Below are 21,766 nucleotides of genomic sequence, written 5' to 3'. Positions count from 1 at the left end.
GTTCCAGTCCCTTTTGGCCGCAGGCCGTCTCCCTGCGCTCAGTTACTGGCGCCGTGGGCAGGGCAGGTCCCCAGTTGAAGAGGGCTGGAGTGATGGCGGCGGCCCAGGGGTGAGAGGGATGGGGGAGCCACTCCCCCTCACGGTGTCGGTCGTGGTGCTCAGCAGAGTGTCCGGAGATAGTAGGGTGAGGTGGGAGAACAGCAGAGCGATGTCCAACGGCAGGGAGCGTGGATCTCGGCGCTGGGATGGCAGGAGAGATGCCAGATCCGAGCACGGGCCATCCTCCCGCCCCACAAGCCAAGCGAGAGAGCGAGAGCCTCCTCCAGACCCCTGTTCCACCTTTCCTTTTCCGGTGTCCCCCTATCCCCCACCCCCCTGCAAGAGAAAACTATTGCTACTAAGGTGTAGCCACAAATACTTAGCATAACAATGGGAGAAATTCCACAGAAAGAAAGGAGAACAATTCAACCCCCCACATCTTAATAACTCTCTCATTCTTTTGTGTGCTCATTGGTTCAAAGAAGGATTTGGGAAGTACTGCTTTCTGGTAGAACAGCCATATCCAGTCTTCAACATGGAATTATTAATAAATTTACTGATTACACTGAGGGGTTTATACCTACTTCCCAGTATTGAGATCAGACACACCTTCTGGGGAGGTTTCCAGGTGGTAACTTTTCCTTCATCATCGCATGGTTTTCTTAAATTAATGTGGTTGTGACAGATGTCTGTTTGAGTCTGACTGGACCTTGAGTTTATGATTAATAAACTGTTTTCTCCAGTGTGTGGGTTTTCAAGAAATATTGTTAAAGGCTAATTAATTTGCTTATAAACTTAAACTTAATTTTCTTATAAACTTAAAGTCATTCCATTGGGAATGAAAAGTAATAACCTGTGTTGAAAGTAATAAAGTGGCAGCTTTGTATTACTTAGAATAACTTTTACCAGAAGTGCTGGGTACTTAGGCCTTTCTTCTAATGTGAAAGCAAGAAGTTTGAAGAATGGGATTATTGACTATGGCTGGGAAGAGTTTGCTCTCAAGTGAGAGGGCAGAAAGCTGAAGAGCATTTTCTTCATTCTCCACTGAAGTGAGAGATGACCTGAGTTGTCAGATAAAAAGGAAAATCATTAAAAGCTCACTGCCTCATTTTAACAGGTCTGCCTGGTTTTGTTCCAACTGTTTTATCTCCTCTTCAGAACAGTAGGAAATCAGCAAAGATGGAAACTTTTTCTGTTGCAGAACATTTATGTGGCAAAGTACCTAAAAATAAACTTCATGACTGACAGTGGTGATAAGGAATGAAAAGAGTTTCAGATTCTAGACTGGAGATTTCACTTGAGGGCACCACTGAAGTTGGATTTTCGCAGAGCAAATTTTGGGGAATCTTTGGGAAAACGGCTGCTTCTTGCCTGCTTTTTGTTTAAATACTCTGCAAATTCTAGCTCTGTTTAAAGAGCTCACCTCAGTATTGCAATACATAACTGAACAGTGCTCAGTGCCTGCTTCCATGCTCTTTACATACTTACAGCTCCATGCTCCAGAGAATCAGAGCACCTGGCAGAATTAATCCTCTCAGCTCTCTGGAATGTGTGCAATGTTGAATTTAACATGAAATGTGTTTTCCCTAATTTTCTTGTTGAAGTAACTCATATTCAACAAACAACCATTGTGACTTTAATGCGGAAAAGGGAGCGTGGTGCAGGAAAATCAATCAGGTGAGCTCAGTGGATGTTCACACTGAGCAGACTGGGAAAACAGACGCGATGTTTTTCACAGTGTTTTTCAGAAAATGGTTCAATTACTTCCCCAAGATTCAGAGTTGATGTTAGTGTTTCTCAGTAAGCTGAGGCCAATTATAGGATAAACACAATCAGTTACAAATTATTTTTCATCTATTTTTAGTTGTTTATTTTCTTTGCTCCTGGGTTGAAGGAGCAGTGCTAGTAAATATTGTCTTGTTTCATTCAAAGGATTTTTAGTGTTACCTTGTCTTCTTCCATTACAATTTAATAAAGATCCTTCTCTATGCATCTGTGCTCAGCAGCACTGTTCTTACACACGGGGTTTCTGCTGAGCCTGTACCAGTGGGAAGGTCAACTTTGGAATCCTGAATGCTGGGAATGGTCTGTTTGGGGGCCTGTTTGATTGAAGGTGAAGATTTCTTCATTCAGCTGTCCCAGCTCTGGCAGAGGCATATTGTATAATAGCCACGTGCCTTTTCCTGATATTCCACAAACGAGTAACTAATGTTTAACAATTTGGTTTTCAGTTAAGGCAGAAAATCCTTCTATAATGTGACACATACTCAATGCTGCACCCATAGGAATATTATTACTTTCAGACTGCTAGTCTTATAATAAATTTAGGCATGGAGTTTTAAATTGTACTGTTACTAAAATTATTTAGCAACTGAGCATATAATAAAATACCTTGTTGGGTGAAAAGTCTGCATCAAAGTATGAATGTTTTCGTGAGACAGTCTGAGTTTCAGACACCATGTAAGTCTTTTAAGTCTCCTAAAGCAGATTTCAGCACAGACCTATGTCTGTATTAAAGACTGAGTATCTTCCCCTGGTCATTTCATAGAGATCATAGAGAGGCTCATCTTCTTCTCTTCCTTATTTATATCTGCTGGCACTCATGGACAGAAGTTACAGAAATCCCAAATTGAGGTTTTAAAATTAAGCCATCTTTCCCTTTGTCATTTGAATGCTACATACTTGGAATTTTTCTGTCTACAGAAGATTCTGATCTTGGGAGATTTTCCTCTCTTAATTATTTTGGAGAAGAGTTTCTGCCTGGCCCTAGATTCTTGGTTCCCGTTCCCAATGTGCAGGTGGTTCTCTGTCATGGACTTTGAGAAGACTCTGCTTCCAAAGAACTCAGTTTCTAATGATGATGTGCTAATAACTGCATAAATTCTCTTCAAAATACAGATAACTATTAAAAAGATGTCCCAATTATGTGAGATCTTCATTTAGTTAAAATGAATGAAAATAGGCTTCAAGTCAGAACCTTCATTAAATCCCATTTATGAGACAGAGAATATTTAAGATCTCAGTTAACTGGGGAATTGTAATTGGAAGTTCCTCAAGACCTTAGGAGAATAGTAAGTTAAAAACTGTGACATGTCACAGGCGCTCATGGGAAAAATCCCATTCACTTGAAATTATAAAGTTACAATGACTGCAGTGGAAATAGGGGATTTGGGATTTTGCCTTGTTTTTATATTTCATGTGGAAAATGAAAGTTTCTTAGAAGCATAAATTTTAAATAGTTAATCTTAGACCGTTAGTTAATGATACAATATTATGGTGGTATCTGTAGGTTCTGCCCTTTGCTTTGGTTTTCCCTGGCTGTAACCTCAGTACCTTGCTTATTCTCTCAGGATGTCTGTTCCTCTGATGTCAGTCCTGCTGCTGCTTAGACTTTCTCAAGTTTCCACAAATTCTTAACATCTTCTGACAGCTCTTTAAAAACAGTATCTGTCTTCTCATCTTGGAAAAGTAAAGGGGAAGGAAAGGTTAGTTCATTTAGTTTGGGGATTTTTTAAGAGTAAGAAAAAGCATGTCTGACATACCATAGGAAAATAAGTCTTGTTCATTTTTCAGCATAACAAGGGCATGGAAAAACTGTTTCTGATGAAATCTTCAGGTTAGAGTAGTTCTCAGCACTTTTCTAACCTTAGGTCCTGTACTTGAATAATGTCAGAACTTGTTTTTCCAAAAACAAACATTTACTTTCCCCACAGCACAAACTACCCTCATTTTCATGTTATATTTGTTGCATTGGTAAAGTTCTATCATTATTCACCTGAGCAGAATTATACTTGATTTAGGTGAAGGGAAATTGCATCCATTTCTTTTCGGGCTGATTGAAAAATAATAATTTAGAACTAGAGCATCTGTGGAGGGTTGAGAGTGACCTGTGGGTGTTTTTAGAAAATCCCTGAAAGAATGAGAGTGGTTAAAGTTTTAACCCTATATGATTTTAGCCTGAGTAGTGTTACATAGAGAATCATGGAATGGCTTTGGCTGGAAGAGACATTAAAGTTCATCTCATTCCACCCCCTGCCATGGTCAGGGACACCTTCCACTGTCCCAAGCTGCTCCAAGCCCTGTCCAGCCTGGCCTGGGACACTGCCAGGGAACCAGGGATAGCCACAGCTTCTCTGGGCACTCTGTGCCAGGGCCTCACCACCCTCACAGGGAGGACTTTAATCCCAATATCCCATTTAACCCTGCCCTCTGTCCATGGGAAGCCACTTGTCCTGTCACTCTAGTTCCGGATGGAATGTATTTCTTCAACTTCCTTGTAGGCCCCTTCAGAGACTGGAAGGAAGTGTCCTGAAAAGCTCATTGATGAGAACACAGTTTGGTGATGCCTGTATGCATTTTAAATACAGTTTGACTTCTCTTTTTCTAGGCCTATTCTGTCTATGATGAGGACATTGGCTATTGCCAGGGACAGTCCTTCCTTGCAGCTGTGCTTCTACTTCATGTGAGTTTATTGCAATATGAAAGCTTTGATATTTGAAACCAATGTAGCTGTAAAATCAGCTGTTTATCAAAATCAAGTTTGATAGATATTTACTGTTATTTATTTTCCAGTATTAATTTTCCTCTTGTTGCTTTTTAGCCATAAAGATTAATGGCTTCTATCTTCATGAATGCAGATTTCCTTTATCTGGGAGAAATCTGTTAAATTTTCAAGTACTTCTGTGTGAAAACCTGAAACTGATTTGTTACATATCAATTTTTTCTGTTAATTTAGTTGTCACCTAAGTGAGCTCCCTTTATGTTTATGGGGAATTTAACTCGGCGAGACATTCTCAGAGCAGCTCATCAAAGCACGTAGTCACTAATTTTTTTGAAATTTTTTTCTCCTAGGAATATTTTATAATGTCTTCTGAGGGAAAGCTGATTTTTAACCTTGATATTTTAGCCTGTAATCAAAAACTGCACAATTTGATCTGTTGCTTCCTTTATAAACACATGGGTGTATATCCAGAAATAGATAAATAAATACACAGTTTTTATAGGTGCAAGATGCTTTACATCTGATGTCTCCATGGAAAAGCAGCAGATTCAAATAGTGTATTTATTGAGATAAAGTCTATCTGAATAAGCCACCCCAAAGCTCAACCACAATTCTTATTCAAGCTCTTGCCTGCTTTTGCTCTCAGGTTTTAATTAGTAAATTATCAGTCAGGATTGAAATACCTTTTAAAGTGTGGGTTTGAGACAGCTGCTGATGTTATGTATGTTACACATGCACTTCCTGGGGTATTTGGAGCGCAAATTCAGATTAGTTTAAGTTGTAATTCCTATTGAGAACTGTGAGTCCTTGAAGTCTTGAGAAACATTATACACAGCGACAGTGTTGCAAAGAAGCTTTAGATCTTTTAAGAATAAACCTGAGTTAGTCCCATTATTGCAGTCTAATATATACTGTAATCTAGCTTATCTAAGTTATTTTGCAATTAATTTTCTTTACCCAAAGCAGGATTTTGAAGTTCCACTGGAAAAAGGAGCCATTTTCAATACTAGAGTTGTTTAGAAATGTGTGGGTGTCACATTCTTAACATTTGAGTAATACCTCAGCTTCTCTACCTTAGTTCTGTGTTGTCATTACTACAAAGAATCGACTCATTTTTAGTGTTTCTGGAACTGAAAGAAGTTGCCCTGTACACCGGGAATGCTAAATGGAAATTACACTCATTTAATATGCCCTTTATAACATTTGATTTTTTTCAGAGGATATTAAAATGCTTAGAGAAGGGGAAAGCAAGGAGTCTCAATGACTCTTTTGGTCAGGATAAAATTATTTTTTCCCTTTACTTTGTCTGTGGCTTTTATATGCTGTCAGTCAGGATCATTCCATCCAGATAAAATTGTGATTGAGAGCTTTGAAATTCACAATAATTTGTCTTGTGTAATCAAGCCCAGACTGATAGGCATCAGCCAATCTGGTAATACTGTGTGCTAACCAGTTACTTTCCTTTATGATGTCCGAAAATGAAAATGAAACTGTCCATGGTCCTAATCATGAAACCCTGAAGGGAAATACCAAGAGCCTAAAATTCTCTCTGAAGAAAATGCTGAGCTTTTAGCTGTAGCTGATATTTGATAAGAAGCTGATAAGTAGGCCAAATGAGTGAATACATCAAAAGGTCGAGAGTTGTTCTTGATTCTCAGTAATTATTTTCATTTGTTACAATCTGGTGCTTCCAAAATAAAGTACATTTTTAATGTGATGGAAAGGTTGATTTGGGTTCTGTTTGTGCCTGTCATTATTGTGTTACCTAAAGGCACAGGAGAAGATGATGTGGAGGTTTAGTGACACAGGGCTTCCCACCAATTCAGAATTCAGTGGGCTCAAGCTAACAAATAGAAGTGTAGAGTGACTCAGACAGCTTGTGTTAGTACCACCTTCCAAACCACAGATGGATGAGAAATTTTGGTCAGAATGGAATAGAGATTTTGGATGTAGGGCTTCTGAAAAAATCAGCATGTTAGTAGATGGGGTTGGGGGAAACTTGACTTCAGAGTTTGATGTCCTGAGGTTTGGATGAAAGCGGATGAGCATTGTTCTCACTAGAGGTTGGTTGTACCTTAGTTCTCCTGAAATTTTCCCATTTAACCAAGTATCTCTCAGTAGACTTCACTGTCATTAGTTGTTGCCTTTTTATTTTGTTGTCATTCTTTTATTTTTAAATTGTTTTTATGTGCTTGAGAGTTGTGTACTAGTTTTTCTCATACCTATTTGACAAGAAGAATGCTACTGACAGTTGTGCTGCTGTAGGGATGTAGATGTACACTAACCTGTGATATGATCCCACATTTTCTTCAAAGAAGGCCTTACAGAGCCCAGTCCCGGTGCTCATCAAGGAGAATAGTCCCACTGAGATTTTAGCTGGTTAATTTGGCATCCACAGTACTTAGCTGAAAATTTTAATACATCCCTGGTTCTGAATTCATTGTGCATAAGGTGTTTAAGTGTGTGTGGCTGTGTAAGGCATGTACAGCCTTAGCTCCATTATTAACCTTATTTTTGTGTTTTTTTCCAAACAGATGCCAGAGGAGCAGGCATTCTGTGTATTTGTGAAAATAATGTATGACTACGGCTTGAGAGACCTCTACAGAAATAACTTTGAAGATCTCCATTGCAAATTTTTCCAGCTGGAGAAGTTAATGCAGGTGGGGCCAGAGTAACAGATTCTCCTTTGATTTGCTTCATAAATGGAAATACTGGTGTGAAGAAGAGATTAGTGCTTTGCTTCCAAAAGCTATTGGACAATGAAATCCCCTCTCCTTATAGAGGTGGGGTAAAGCAAAGCAGGGAAATTTAATAGCTGAATTCAAGTATAATGAGTCAGATTTGTTTCTAGTTCCTTTTGTCTCTGATATACCACTGCTGCAGCTAATCTTTGTATCCAAACAGAACAGGTATTTACTCCCCGTTTGCTTGTTCCCTCTCTATTTCTGATGTTGCTTAGAGAGAATGTCTCTGTGCTGTTGAGGCCAGTATATCCTTTGGACTGCCTCCATCAGTGTCCTGCTTTCCATGAACTATGTGGGTGTTAAGAGGTCAGGCAAATCAGGACATCCTGATGCTTATGAAATAGCAATCAAGTGTGGACCACTGGGCAGGTTTTACTGTCTCTTCAGAGACTCTGCTCATTTTTCAGGTGGAATTACTTCATTGAGCAGTTTAGCATAACCGAAGGGCTGCAAATATTATACATTGTTATTCTGACTAATAAGAAATTACAGTTCGTTAAATTCTGCCCTTCTGTTGGCACAGTGAAAAGCTGCTTGCTGAAGTCATTTCTCACAGATAACCGTAGGTACCTCTGTGAGGTATACTGAAAACAAACAAAACAGACTATTTTTAATTTAATGATATTTTTTCAGATGTCAAATTGTGCATGTTTCAAACTTGGAGTGGAATTGCATACTAATTAATGTGATACTTCAGCATATGATCTTCTCAATATTTACATATGTCCACAAAGATTTTTGATAATGAACAAAACAGATTTTATTAACAAATATACTCTTAACAAAGATACTTTATTAAATGACCGTGTCATCGTGGTTCAGTTTCTCTGCTTATTTTGTGTTGCTTGAATGTGCTCCTAGTTAGAGAAATGGTCCGATGGAGTTGTGAACTCTGTTGCTTTCAAGCTCTGCAAAGTGATCTGGTTCCATTAGCCACTGCTTTTTGTGGCAGAAGCATTTATAGCAAGACACAGCAAAAGAATAACTTAAAAACATACACCATGACATAGATTTTACAAATGCTCTGCCTTTCAACTGCTGAAGATTCTGTAATTTCTTCGTATAGTCTCAGTGTGTTCTTTGATACTGTGCTCGAATTCACTGTGGATATCTTACTAAAAACTGTAACCAGCCTTGGCATTGAAATTTATCAAGAAACATCATTGCCCAAGAGAAGCCAGACTTTCATTTTATTGTGTCTTTTGGTATTTAGCAGCCCTGGTCCTTGCTGGAAGTATGGATGAAGAACTCAAATTAATGAGTAATATTGAAAAAAATCAATTTTTTTTTCCTTTGTTCCAGGAGCAGTTACCAGACTTGCACAGCCATTTCTCAGACCTCAATTTGGAAGCTCACATGTATGCATCCCAGTGGTTCCTCACTCTTTTTACTGCCAAGTTTCCACTCTGCATGGTCTTCCACATCATTGACTTACTACTTTGTGAGGTAAAAAAAAAAAGGAATCTGAAATTCATTCCTCTAGTCCATCAATGTTTCTTCTTGTTTTATTTTGTTTTGTTGAAGTCCTTTACTGCTTAATTTTAAAATGTGTGTAACTAAGTTACGTATAAACCATGGTTATAGTGAAAAGAAGATGTTCAGTGAAACACTGGTTGGTTTAAATATTAGAACTGTGGATTGCCTCATTTTTTGCTAAGGGGTCTAATTAAGAATATGCGATGCACACACGTGTTTTTCATTTAATTTGTTAAAAGATTATTCAGAGTTAGGAATTGTAATTTCTTGAAGACCCCTAGTAAGGAAAGCTCTCCAAGTGGCCTGATTCAGAGTGCCCACAGATAGAAATGGTGGTGCATGTTGCTTTGGTGGCCTGATACTAAACAAAGAGTGAGAGAGGCCAAACACACAAATGAAGGATGCTCCTTCCTTTTGTTTTTTTTCCCCCTGCTATTCCAACTAGGAACATCCTACTCCAGAAACAAAATGGTGTGTGTTTATGCTATAGATATATCTACACTTTCTTTTAAAAGCCAGTCAGAATAGATTGATAATCTAGAATATTTATTTTGGTAAAATATTAGTCTTTTCTTTGGTAGATGGGAAGTCTGAGCATCTATGGCATTACACCTGCTTTTAAACCTGTCACTGATTTCCTTTCAAAATTTAAGGGGTCACAAACATGAAAATTAATAGATAGATTAAATATTTGATAATTTTAAAGGTGAAGGCTTCATGAGTATGAAACACTGTTGACTCTAGTTCATTTTGTTAATTTTTATTGTGAAGTATTTTGTCTGAGAATCTTCAGGCTTGCTGCACCTGCCTTGGTAGGAATCAGTCCTTGAGATATTTCTCATTCTGCATATTGATGCTCAGTTATCAAAGCAAGGTAGGGTAATATTAGCAATATTTATCTCAGTGTATCTGAAGCAATTATGGTGGGAAAGAAGGTGAAAATCCAAGGAGAATCCAAGGTGAAATCCAAGGCGAAAGTAAGAGTGCAACATTAGAACATGTGAGGGAAAGGGAAACATTGTAGTGTTTGTGGAGGGTAATCACACACAGCTAAAGAAGCCTCTTTTACTACAGCTAAAAATAAACCAGGAAGAGTAAGAAAATTTATTTCTAGTGAGAAGATACATGCAGACATCTTGAGAAAGAGTGGGGCAGTGTGGAGACAACGTCCTGAGGCACCAGTGTGGGCTATCAGAAAATTGCTCCTAACATTCAGGAGTCAACCACTCTCAAGTAACAGGCAATTGTGAGAATTTGTGGGAGGGGCATAGGTTAGTCATAAAAAAATAAAAATCTAGTTGGCCCTCTTTGTAGACAGCAAGTTAATTCTTTAGGCATATGGCCACAGGCAGAAGCAGGAAGAAGCCATTTCTTGACAGAGGATTGAAGTTGTCTGTCCAGTCAGCCTCTGGAAGGAGTTATGGGGGAAATCAAAACATAGTTTTTTCTGCATAAATTGTTCCTTCCTTTATCTCTGAACAACCAGCATGCTAGTAATTCTGGCAACTGGAAGAAGAAAAAAGTGGCAGCTGCTAACACTGAAACATATTCTGCAGAAAAAATCCACAGAAAAGCAAGAAGCCTTGGAAGTGAATTGTCTTAAGTTTTTAAAAACAAGCTTCCAGCCTTTTCCTTAATTTGTCATAGATACAGGTGAATTTTAAATAACCTTCAAGTTCCTGACTTAAGATTTCCCCACATCCTTGTCCTGTCTGTGGTTACAAAATGTTCACATTCTATGCAACTGTTACAGGAAAGAAAAAATTAGTGGAAGAAAACCGTTTAAAATCCTTGCTGAGTGCATCCTGCCAACTAATAATTTTAAGGGAGCCTCTCTGGTTGCCTTGAAAATATTGAATTATGGGTGAACAATTTGTGTCTGGGAACAGCTGGTCTCTAGAGATCCCTTCCAACCCCAACCATTCAGTGATTCCGTGTCAAGCAGGAGGCTTTGGATTGGCTTGGGTTTTTGATTTTTGATTATGGCTGGAAGAGAGAAATCTTACAGATTTCACTTTCAATTACAGATACTCAGCTTTCAATCCAGAGAGGAAAAATACCTGTTGGAAGTGCTGTAATTTCCCAACTAACAAGGGAGGCACATTTCCTTCCCCTCCTGCACTGTGGAACAGTGGCACTAGCTGAGGATGGAACTCCTGGGCAGAAGTATAACTATGAAAAAGGAGCTAAAGTTGTGATGGGAATTAAGTTTTATGGAGAATTTTTTTAAATCCCATCAAAGTCAGTGTCACTACAGTCAAGGTCTTCTCGTCCTTCTCCCATGAAGTATTGCTTCAGAGCAGTTTTATGTAAATTCGCACAAATTTGGGATTTGCCATGGCTTCTGTGTAACTGTTGTCACCAGACTGTTGAAGATGTGAATAAACCCTTCAATTTCCAGTGGTCGTAGAATATTGCCTGAATAATTCTGGGGCAGAATGTGTCACCCATCCCCATGTAGAAATGAAATACTTTGGAATTCTTTTTCTTCCCTGTGACAGAAGCTTGAAGATAATTTTGGGCTTCCAGGCAGGTACACCACCGCAGTGCCGTGGTATATCTTATAAAGCTCAGCTGCTTGTAATAAAAACACAAACCTGTTGATCCAGGTGAAAGTTTTAATGTGATTACAGCAAACTGTGGGTTGGAGCCTAGAGATCTTTCTACAACGTTCCTTTCAGCTGCCTGTCACAGCTGTTTCATTTTTCTTTTCCCCTTTTTTCCCCTTTGCTATTTATGTTTGCATTGAAGAAAATTCTTGTTGATGAAATGCAGAGTTGTGTTTGGCCTTGTCAGTCTTATCTGTCAATATGACATGATGTTATTGAACACATCACAAACTTGCTCTGTTTTGCTGTCTCTTTTTGTTCTATTTTAAATTATTTATTTAAAGTCATCCTCAGAAACAGCATTTCATCTAGGTAAAGCTCTTGTCACTCAGAGCTGTCCCCAGTGCAACAGCTGCACCTCAGCTGGGCTGCAGAATATCAAACAGTTGATATTTCACTTCGTTTTGCATTTTAAACTACTCAATTTAAAATGAAAATATTTGTTTTAAAAACACTAAATAAATGACCTTCAGTAGGCATTTAGAAGAGAAAAACAAACCAAACCAATTGGCAGATAATCTGTAAGCATTTTTAAAATTTTCATTATTTTTTTCTTGCTTAAAAAAGAAAATTCTTTAACCTTTTGTGATATATACAGTGCTGCCAAAACGAAAGGAGGTGCAGAGCTCAAGCTGTCATTCCAGAATTAGATGAGAATTTTGAAACACTATGGTTAAGCTCCATTTTAGGTTGATCTGGCTATTTTTGTGTGCAGTTTTGGGGGATATAAAATACTTAAGGATGGTACTTCCGTCCTTTTAATGAATATGCAAAAACCTCTCCTGCATACTGTCCTTCCTGGGCTGGCAGATAGTTGTTTTAGTGTCATAATACATAATCTGACTATGTAATTTAACTACTAAGCTAACAATTTGACTACTAAGATGCCATTCTGACTGGATCATGACTGGATACAAAGGGATGCAGCTGATTATCAGTTTTGAATATGAAATTATTTAATGTTTACTGATATAGCTAATAGCAAAGAAGGGAAAATGCCTTTCACAAGACTGCATAGCACGGTGCACGAAGGGGGAATTGAAAGCTACAATACCATCACTCCTTGGCCTTTATTTATCAACTGCTGCTTTCAGAATATTGTGTAAAATATTCTGTTATAATGAAGGCTGATAGGTGTCTTAGAAAACCTTTTAAAATGTGAACAATGCGGTTCTAGTAAGTGAACACTTACTGATAGTAATAATGTGACACTATATTGTGGAGATATTGTTAGTGGGAGCACTCCTTCCTAATGAAACATTGACAATCAGAGCAGAATTACAGGTACTGATGCTGAAGCTTTGATTTCTGTCTTGTGTGTGTCTTGCTGGGGATGGATGTGCCAGGAAACGCCGTATGGTACCGCTCAGGGCTGGTCAGCAGTGTGCTAGTGCTGACTGAGGAACAGAGACCATAATAGCCTGCTATTTTGTATCTGTCACTGTCAGATACTTCTGTGATGCCTTCAACAGAGTTGAGAAAGAACAGATTAACATTTCAATTTATTAAACTTCCTCAGGAACTGAGTCAAGAACAAGCCTACTTCCTCTGTAAATCTGCACTGAGATGAAATGTGAATTAAATCAAAGATTGTGCACAGTTGTTTATCTTCTGTAGATCTATAGGGAAAGACAAATTGAATTATCTGGACTTAATTTTATTGCCATGTTGTCTACATTTGTTAACCGTTCAAGTTACGAATATTTTAAGAAATCTTGCAAAACAGAAAAATAGACTTGCTAGAAATAGAATCTCTTACAGTAACAGCATATTAAAACCTGGGCCTAAATTCTAAGTAGACATAGATCTGTGCTGGAGCTGTTTGCATTATTTCAGTAATATTTACCAGAGCAAAGTCAATGTCGTACGTGTTAGTTGGAAATGGCCAGGAGGCGTCTGTTTGCTTTCATTTTAGGAATACAGGTAAATAAATTTTGGCATTTAGGCTGTGTTTTCCTCCTGCCCAATCCTTTTGCATCAGGCTTGCTGGAGAGCTGGAGTCTTTATCAACCACTGCTGTTTCATTTAAAAAGACTGGAAAGGATTTTTTTTCCCAGACTGCTATAATTAGTTTTTAATTAATTTAGAAGAAGGAGAATTGGTTTTCTTTTCAGATGGATGACTAGAATTTGAATGTGGATGTAAAATGGTAATGCTGGTTTGCTGCATTCAAGGATCTGTTGACATGTCAACAATCATGATCTTTTTTGTTGCAGAAGTGGGAGGACTGCAATGGAGATGACCTCAGGGTTACTAGACCTGTATGTTCGGCTTTTTTGTGGTTAAATGAGTTACTTATATCCAAAGGAAAAGTAATTTTAGCCTAATTCATCTGATATCTACAGCTGTAATCTCCTACGGGGACTTTTCAGTGCTAGAACAGAAATTAACATAAAAAGAAAGAAAGAGGGATGTAGGATTTGACTGTGTGTGTGCTGCATGAGGAACTTCTTAAAGCTTGTGTGTTTAAAACATTCAGATTATACAGATAAACAATTTTAAGTTCTTTTCAAAGTGATGGTTACAAGTAGTATAAGGTGCTTGCATGTAAAATTCAGTCAACAGCAAAAATGCTGGAGGTGTGTAGTACCATGTTCTGTATTGCCATGGGGACCAGGGACACAAAATGTTCTAACAGAATTTCTAATAATTCAGGCTTGGACCAAGGATAAGAGTGTTTTAATAGAGAACGGAATCTGAGAGGTTCTAGGAGAGGGTTTAGCATAACTGTTGACTCAAGGTTGTCCAGCTGTTCCTGTGAGCATCCAAAATTTATGTATCTTCCAGTCATGGCTGCTGCTTTGTTTATCCTCAAAATAACAAGGCTGATGATAAATGCTCAGCATGAGCAAAGGAAAAACAGTCTCACAACAGTCTGCAATCCAAGATCATTTATGAGAACAGAAGGTACCTTTTGGGTGATGTTGATAAATTTTGTGGTCCTAAATGTTAAGGCTGCTTCTTAGAAATGTTCTAAGATCTAGGTGAAAAAGGTACCAAAGATAAGTGACCAGTTTGAATAACCTTTTTTTGGGCTTTAGAGGGGTGACACATCTAATGCCATATTCACGCTATGTCTCTGAATTACTTTCCTCATTGCTCATGAAATATTTTAGCCACCTGCTAGTTGATGTTCACTTAGTTGTTTTTTCTAGGAATACAGTAAATTTCCATAATGCTTGCTTAACACTAGTGCCATCTGCTGTATTGGAATAGCAGCATATCATAAACAGTCTTGGCAAGCTTCAGAAACACTTTAGAAATAACTGAAGGAAAGTATCATAAATGAGAATGATATTCTGTGAGTGAACCCAGGAAGCTGAGGTAATTTGGGAAATGTTTTTAAATAAGAGGGTAGTGCAGTCTGCCTGTGCCAAAATACTTTCCATTGCTTTGTGCTTGGAATTTGAGGCTGTTACAAATTTTCTAAATACATAAAATCAAAATGTGAACTTTGCATTTGAGTCATTGTTGGAAAGGTAAGACCAATGTCACGGTTCAGAGAGACGAAGGCCAGGGCTGTGTCATGGCAGGGAAAGGGAGAGGATGAGGAATAACACTGGGAGGAAGATCAGAAGGAGTGCAGGGGGGCAGATGCTGATTTAGTGTGGGCATGTATTTTTATTTTCCTTTGTGGTGTGTGAGCACAGGTAGAGGAGGAACGAGGCACAGCTCTCTGTCAAGAGATGTTCTGAATGCCTTACTTCGTCTGCTTTCATGAAAACTGGGATCTGGAAGATTCCTTCTCTTCTGAGCACATCTAACAGCCATGCCCTGTTGCCATACCAGAGCTAGAGGACCTATCTTACCTAAAGAGAAGAGACCTCTTTTTCTCTCCATGTGTGTGATAACACCCTTGGTGCCCAGTGTGGATTTAGGCCCCTTTCTTTGTCCCTGTATTAATCAGTTTTGGAAGAAGGGACAGAAATGTCTAAAACCTCTGCGATTTAAAGCTTTGCAAACCAGAAGAGTAGTGTATGGCTTAGTTGACACATGCTGCTAGCCCATAATCAGTTGCTGGTGGATTGAATGTATCACTGCAGAAATACCTCATGCAAGGGAGCAGTTTGATATGTGGAAAAGACTTAAAATTCTGTGGCTGCATTTTTTATTCTTTGCAAGTCACAGAAGGTTGAGAGGAAAAAATGTTAATCTCATATCAGTCTCTACCTTCATTCAGACATAGCAACATCTCAGCAGCAAATGACATGAAAACCACCCAAAACGTGCAAATATTCACTTCTAAATCCCATTTATTTCTATTAAAAGCAACTAAATAAACAAAATTTCATGTGAAATCATACAGGTTCATGGTTGTCTGGTATTTATTGTGTGCTGTTTTATGCTGCAAAATACAGAAAAGCAACAAGTCAATACGGAATCTCCTGGCGTTGTTTTTGCCATCTCCCTGTTACCTGCTTCTCTAATAATTCAATCAACTTGTTTTAATTGGGTGTGTGTATTTTTCATGGAATGATAGGACTGGGGGGAGATTTCTGTGTTTTCTCCTTTTCTGTCTTGTAGCATTTCCTGGTTGGAGGTCTGGGGGAAGCCCAGTCTGAGAACTTGGCTGTGCTCATACGTTAGCAGTAAGATCTCTTTGTAATTTGTTTTTTGTTTCTTCTTTTCCTTTAGTAAGAAAGCTGTATCTGTGGTTTACACAAAACCTCCTAATTTGCGTTGTGCCTTATTTGAACAAGAGTTTTAACCTTTTTTCCTTTAGTCATCTTGTCATTGAACTAGAAAAAATGTACAAGCTGCACAAACTCTGCCTAAAAGATGTTAATTAAATGCCCCTGCAGAGCATATTCCAAGGCTGCCCTGCTTACAAATGGAGGTTTGAGCTTCAGACCATATATTCATCTTGTCAACAAAAAATTGTGTGTTCTCAGCATATTAGAGTTGCCAAGTTTTGCTGGAAGCCATCCAAATCATAAATAGAATTTTAATTCTCCTTTAGAGTCTGAAACCCCAATTACGCTCTGTACTCCATTGAAAGACTGTGCAACAAAACACATAATTAGGAAATACTTTGGAATTATGAAACAATGTCTAGTTAACTTCTGTTGAATACCAGTTTCCCTTTAAAGAAAGGAAAATTCAGTTATTAGAAAGCTGGAAGAGGTTCATGTCACGTGAGGCTTGAGACTCCTCAGCCCTTAAGGAGGTTCTTAGTTGACTCTTGTATCTGTCTTTTTACCTAGTGCTGAACTTTAGAAATATTTTATCAGTTCCCTGTTTCCTTTTACATGTCATGCATATCTAGGGGGAAAAGAACACAGATAAAGACTGATGAATTAAATTTCCTTTTTTTTGTAAAAGAGATTAACTTCCTTTTGTTGGTGAAGATGATGCCAAGGGTATTGCTGTGTAAACAGAGGAAGGTCTGTCATGGGGTCTGGGTTGGAGAGGGAGAGATGCTAATACTGAATATAGCCTGTCTTCTCTTTAGACTTCTGTCTGAAGTCGTCCCCAGTGCAAGTGTTGTCCAAAAATACATGACTAAATTGTTTGGCCTCACTCAGCTCTGTGCTTGACTGTTGAATTTTGCTTGTAGCAAGTATTGGTTTGCTGCCCCTTGACTTCCTTTTTTCCAGCCTCTGGGCAGATTTGCTGAGTCAGATGAATAAATCTGCCTCCTCCCTTCAGCAGGAAGCCACAGGCAGCCTTTCTGTCACAGAGATCTCACTGAATGCAAACTGGGTCCCATAGAATTGCATCTTTACCAGTCTCAGTTTGTTCTTTGTTTCCAGCCTTCTTTTCAAGCCTTTTCAAAAGTCATCTTGTTTAAGAATGCAGAGGGACTCAGAGAGGCTTCTATCTGGAGAAGGAATCTTGGCTTTGGAGGGAGTTAAGGAACTGGGAGAACCTCTCACTAGACCAGAGTTAACATAATAAAATTTCCATTTACTTTCAGCCAGTCTTAATTTCAGTGCACATGAGAGACAGTTTCACTGGTTTGCCCGTGTAAACATCACCTCCAATTGTGGTTGGAAATTAGAGGGTTTTTGACATACAGTTCAAAGAAGCAGGTGTTTCTATGAAGCACAATCTTTATGAATTAAATGGGGACTTCCTGGATGGTGAGCGTTCATCTCAGTACCAGTAGGTATGAAGAGCTCTTCTACTAAGTGATGCTCTTTCTTCTGGAGTAAGTGCTCCTGTAAAGCAGAGTGTGTCTGTAAAGCAGAGGATGGTAAGTGTGGCAGTCAGAAGGAGCTGTAAGGAGGTTTGAAATGTGGTACAAACTCCAACATTCTTCCCTTCCCTTCCCTTCCCTTCCCTTCCCTTCCCTTCCCTTCCCTTCCCTTCCCTTCCCTTCCCTTCCCTTCCCTTCCCTTCCCTTCCCTTCCCTTCCCTTCCCTTCCCTTCCCTTCCCTTCCCTTCCCTTCCCTTCCCTTCCCTTCCCTTCCCTTCCCTTCCCACATTCATTTCTCTGAGTTGGGCTTGTTCCTTCTCCAAAACTCCTGAGTTTCGTGAGCTCTCCTAAAATTTTCTAGGCCTCTACACAAGCTTAAGAGGGTCCTTAAATAATACCTGATTCTATGATAGAACATGATGAAAAGCCCCTCACCACTCCTGTGCTCTTATGAGTTCTTGTTTATCAGTGTAGAATTTTACTTTTGACTGTTCTGTATTTTGAAAAGGTAATTATAACAGCTTTCTCACATGCAAATCTTTTAAATCTCAATATAAGATCTGCATTATATTTTAGTGTCTTGGTTTGAAAGAGGCAGTGACCATTCTGGACACAAAACAAAACCAAAAAGCAACAAACAAACAACACACATACACACACCCCCCTCCCCAGATATGGTTAAAACCGTCCCAAGACATACAGCATTTATTTCAAAATGCCTAGTTAAGTATATGACCTTTGGTTTTAAAAAGTAATTATCAAAAGCTCATTTCATATCGGCTCCCTTCTCTTTCCCCCAATGATGATTTGTATGATTTGTATGTACTTCCATGTTTCCATTATAAAATTGCTGGAGGGATATTGCTACCAATGATTTATATGTTTGGTGCTCTTTGGTATATTTGGTCTTCTAAAATAGCTGAAGTTTAAACTGAAGCTTGTAAGTCACTGTATGGTAAATTAAGTATGGTTTTAAACAAGGTTGTGTCAAAAGGACTGAGCCTTTTTTTTCATAATCATAATCATTGAACTTGGCTGTGGAAGAAGAGTCTTGCATGAATTAGGACAGGTAACTCCAGCAGGCAGATCACTGGTTATCGAGTGTGTTGTTCAAACATGGGGAAGATGTTTCACTGCTTTAAAATCTAGAGCATCCACCTCCAATCCACTCGGGTGTTGGGGTGTAGTGGCCCTGCAAGTCCTCACTGGTCAGCATGAAACTGCAGCAATTGATGCCTCAGCTGTAAAATGCTGCATTGATTTTGGACTTAACTCTGTCTTGGAGGAAAGAGGAGGCTGCAGGTGTTTTTTTGTTGCTGAGAGCATCTTAATGCTGCTCAGGACAGCTGGATAGGAAAGTTTTAAGTCCTTTCATGTTCTGATTTTAGGGTGTTGTTTGACCCTTGAGTTACCTCAAGTAACAGGAGCAGGTCTGTGAGCTGCCCCTTGCCTGGTGGGGCTTAAAAAAGGGACAGGGATTCTCAAGGCAATATTTCGGCTGTAATTGCTGTCCATGTGAAGAGTGATGCTATGAGTACCAGGAGAGAGTTTGATTCAGTTAAACTCACGAACAGTGTTAGTTTCAAGCAGATCAGAAAAACAAAAGTTTAGAAAATAAATGAGAATTGGTGTACATTTCTTTATGGTTGTGCCAGATAATACACAGAACACTAATTCCTCAGTAGTCCAACTATTAGATGTAGTAGTCTTACTTATATAATAACAAAATCTGATCAGTTTGTTAAGAACTAAAATGCAGTGTTTGTGATAGCTTGTTGATATTGCTCTCATTTACAGATAGTATATTTGACAGTCCTCTTTGCTAGAAAGTAAAAGTTGTGAATGGCATGACTGTGTGGAATTAACTGTTGACTTCAGATTAATATTTGAAGTAAACCTGAAAGTACTATGAACTTACTCACTACTGCTAGAGCTGTGGTATTATCAGTGTCATGACTGGAAGTCACAACCGGACTTCTGTTTTTCTGCATTTCTTGATTAAAAAGAAGTACGTAAAGCCAAACAACTTGAGATAATTGTTATTCAATTTGGAAGAAGAGTTTCGTAGTGATGAAGCAAGATTCAGTCCTGCTGCAATTGTGACCTCTAGTGGGAAAAATCAGTTTGTTATCAATGATAATGCAGTGAATTGCAAAGTAATTCAGTGTTGCAATATTCATTATGTCTGATGTTGCACCATTTCCAGGACTCAGTAATGGTAAAATCCCTTCAAGGCACCATACTATCTATGTTAAAAATCAATTTATTCCCGAGAAAGCTTCTGTAAAGTCTCAGCATAATTTTTGTAGAAACATGTTCTCAGGCTTTCAGAAAGAGGATTGGAAACACAGTCAATTGTAGAAGCAGAAATTGTTTGGAGAACATTGTCTTGTCAAAAGTCTTGCTGTTATCCCACAACTATATAATATAATTGCAGTATTACTTGTGTGCAGATCTGTTGAGATGTTTCTAGATACCAGCTTTGGGAGCCATTGTAAGAAAAGATTTATCATGCCATTAAACAAGGCAAGAAGATTTGGAAAATATAATTGAGGAAAACAGTCTGAACACAAAGTACAAGGTACAGCAAACGAGAACTGCATATGGTATTTTTCATATTTAGATGAACATAAAGCTATTTATAATCTTAAATTATCAACATATGTAGACTGTGGACTTTCTTTAATCTTCATATAAATGCTATTGTCCTTTCTCACTCAAATGCATTTCTCTACATTTGTATTTCCAGCTTTTGCAAACCAGCAAACAACTACTGAGTACAGTTGGCAGCTTGTTTAGTTTTGGAATAGTTTTAACTTTTCGCTAAACACAGTAAAAAATGTGTCTTGTGTACAGGTGTTCTGTTTTGGGTTTTTCTTACAGTTTGTGTATGAAAGATTGTACCTGATAAATCATAGCCAAGCTTGGTTACTTCACAAAAGCCTATCTCATCCATAGCACCTGAGTCACTGAAGTTTCCCAAAGCCCCAAAGAGCCGTCATCTTCCCCCAGCGTGGGAGTTTGGAAACTGCCTAGAGGCTTTAATGAGGAATTTCCAAGGGTAGCAGGAAAAGGGAAGCATTCCCTAGGGACTTACAGCATTGAGTTTTGGTGCCAGATAATGATACTTATGAAAAGAGGTTTGTATACTGGGACTGATTGAAGTCTCTTCTTATTTTCAGGGTATGAACATAATCTTCCATGTGGCTTTGGCTCTTTTAAAGGTAAGTAATTTTTAACATTTACTTTATTTTATTAAACTAAAATACTGATTATCTTAATATATGTCTAAAGGAACAATAATAGTGGGACCTCTGGAGAAGGGAATGAAGGAGAAATATCCATTTGGGTAGAGGTGTCTTCAAAATTGTATTTATGATAGATACGTTTTATAAACTTAATGGAACAAGGGATGTAGTCTAAAGATTTAAATGTCTCATGTAATTACTGTTAAGAAAACAATTCAGATTCATTTCACAGCATATCTATTTTGTCTCTAGGTTCTTTAGTATAAAATGTGATTGACTGGTATCAAAAGTATTTGTGATATTGAGAGAGGAATAGAAATCTTCTCTAATACGGGGAACTTATGTCTTTGGCCTGGACACAAAATTTACTTGAACAAGTAAGCCTGTAGGTAAAGCACTGGATGCAGTGAGATGAGTTAACTTACACTGACCTCCAAGAGTTGGTTTTATTTCAAATCCAGCCCACATTCAAGCACGTAGTATGGAATTTGAAATGCCACCTTTGAGTTCAAATGATATTCCCAGAAATAACTCAGGCTGAAGCGCAGGGTAAGAAGAGCCTGTCACTCGTAACACACCCACTGCATTACGGGGATGCAGACTAGAGCCACTGGACTATTGCTGGTCCTCCAGTGGGATTTCCATGTGATTTTCCTAGAAAGAGCAAACAGCTACTGATTGAGTTATTCAGTAATGAGTAATTCTCAGAGATTCAGCTTCTGTGCCACAAAATCCTATGGCAGAAGTGCTCCACACCAGGAATATACATCCTTATGCTGCTGTGAACAGAGCAACTTGAAATTTCAAACGTGTATTTTCACAGAATCATAGCATCTCCTGAGTTGGAAGAGACCCAAAGGATCATTTTGTCCAACTTGAGGGCAGGTGACTTCAGTGAAGTCCTGCAGTGTAGGCAGGAGCTAGTGCATAGCCTTATGGTGAGGAAATGTCTAAAATAACCTGTGTTTTACACAGCTGATGTGGAAAATGGGGTTGTGACTCTCTACTTG

The 21,766-nt window shown here is 38.6% G+C and overlaps 1 protein-coding gene across 3 annotated transcripts in view; it reads left to right on the top strand.

Annotated features, from left to right (window-relative positions):
- RABGAP1L (RAB GTPase activating protein 1 like) overlaps positions 1 to 21,766 on the top strand; it is a 245,443-nt gene that overhangs the window by 133,781 nt on the left and 89,896 nt on the right. For all 3 annotated transcript variants that reach the window (XM_014874694.2, XM_088170378.1, XM_088170379.1), the window contains 4 exons: positions 4,427 to 4,501; positions 7,075 to 7,200; positions 8,587 to 8,730; positions 20,691 to 20,732. In XM_014874694.2, the coding sequence (XP_014730180.2) occupies positions 4,427 to 4,501; positions 7,075 to 7,200; positions 8,587 to 8,730; positions 20,691 to 20,732 (387 nt within the window). The remainder of the gene's footprint in view (positions 1 to 4,426; positions 4,502 to 7,074; positions 7,201 to 8,586; positions 8,731 to 20,690; positions 20,733 to 21,766) is intronic.

This window comes from Sturnus vulgaris, chromosome 9 (assembly GCF_052056855.1).
Source record: "Sturnus vulgaris isolate bStuVul1 chromosome 9, bStuVul1.hap1, whole genome shotgun sequence".
Lineage (NCBI taxonomy): Eukaryota > Metazoa > Chordata > Aves > Passeriformes > Sturnidae > Sturnus > Sturnus vulgaris.
The sequence above is the reverse complement of the archived record's forward strand: the minus strand, read 5'-3'. Positions and strand labels throughout refer to the sequence as shown.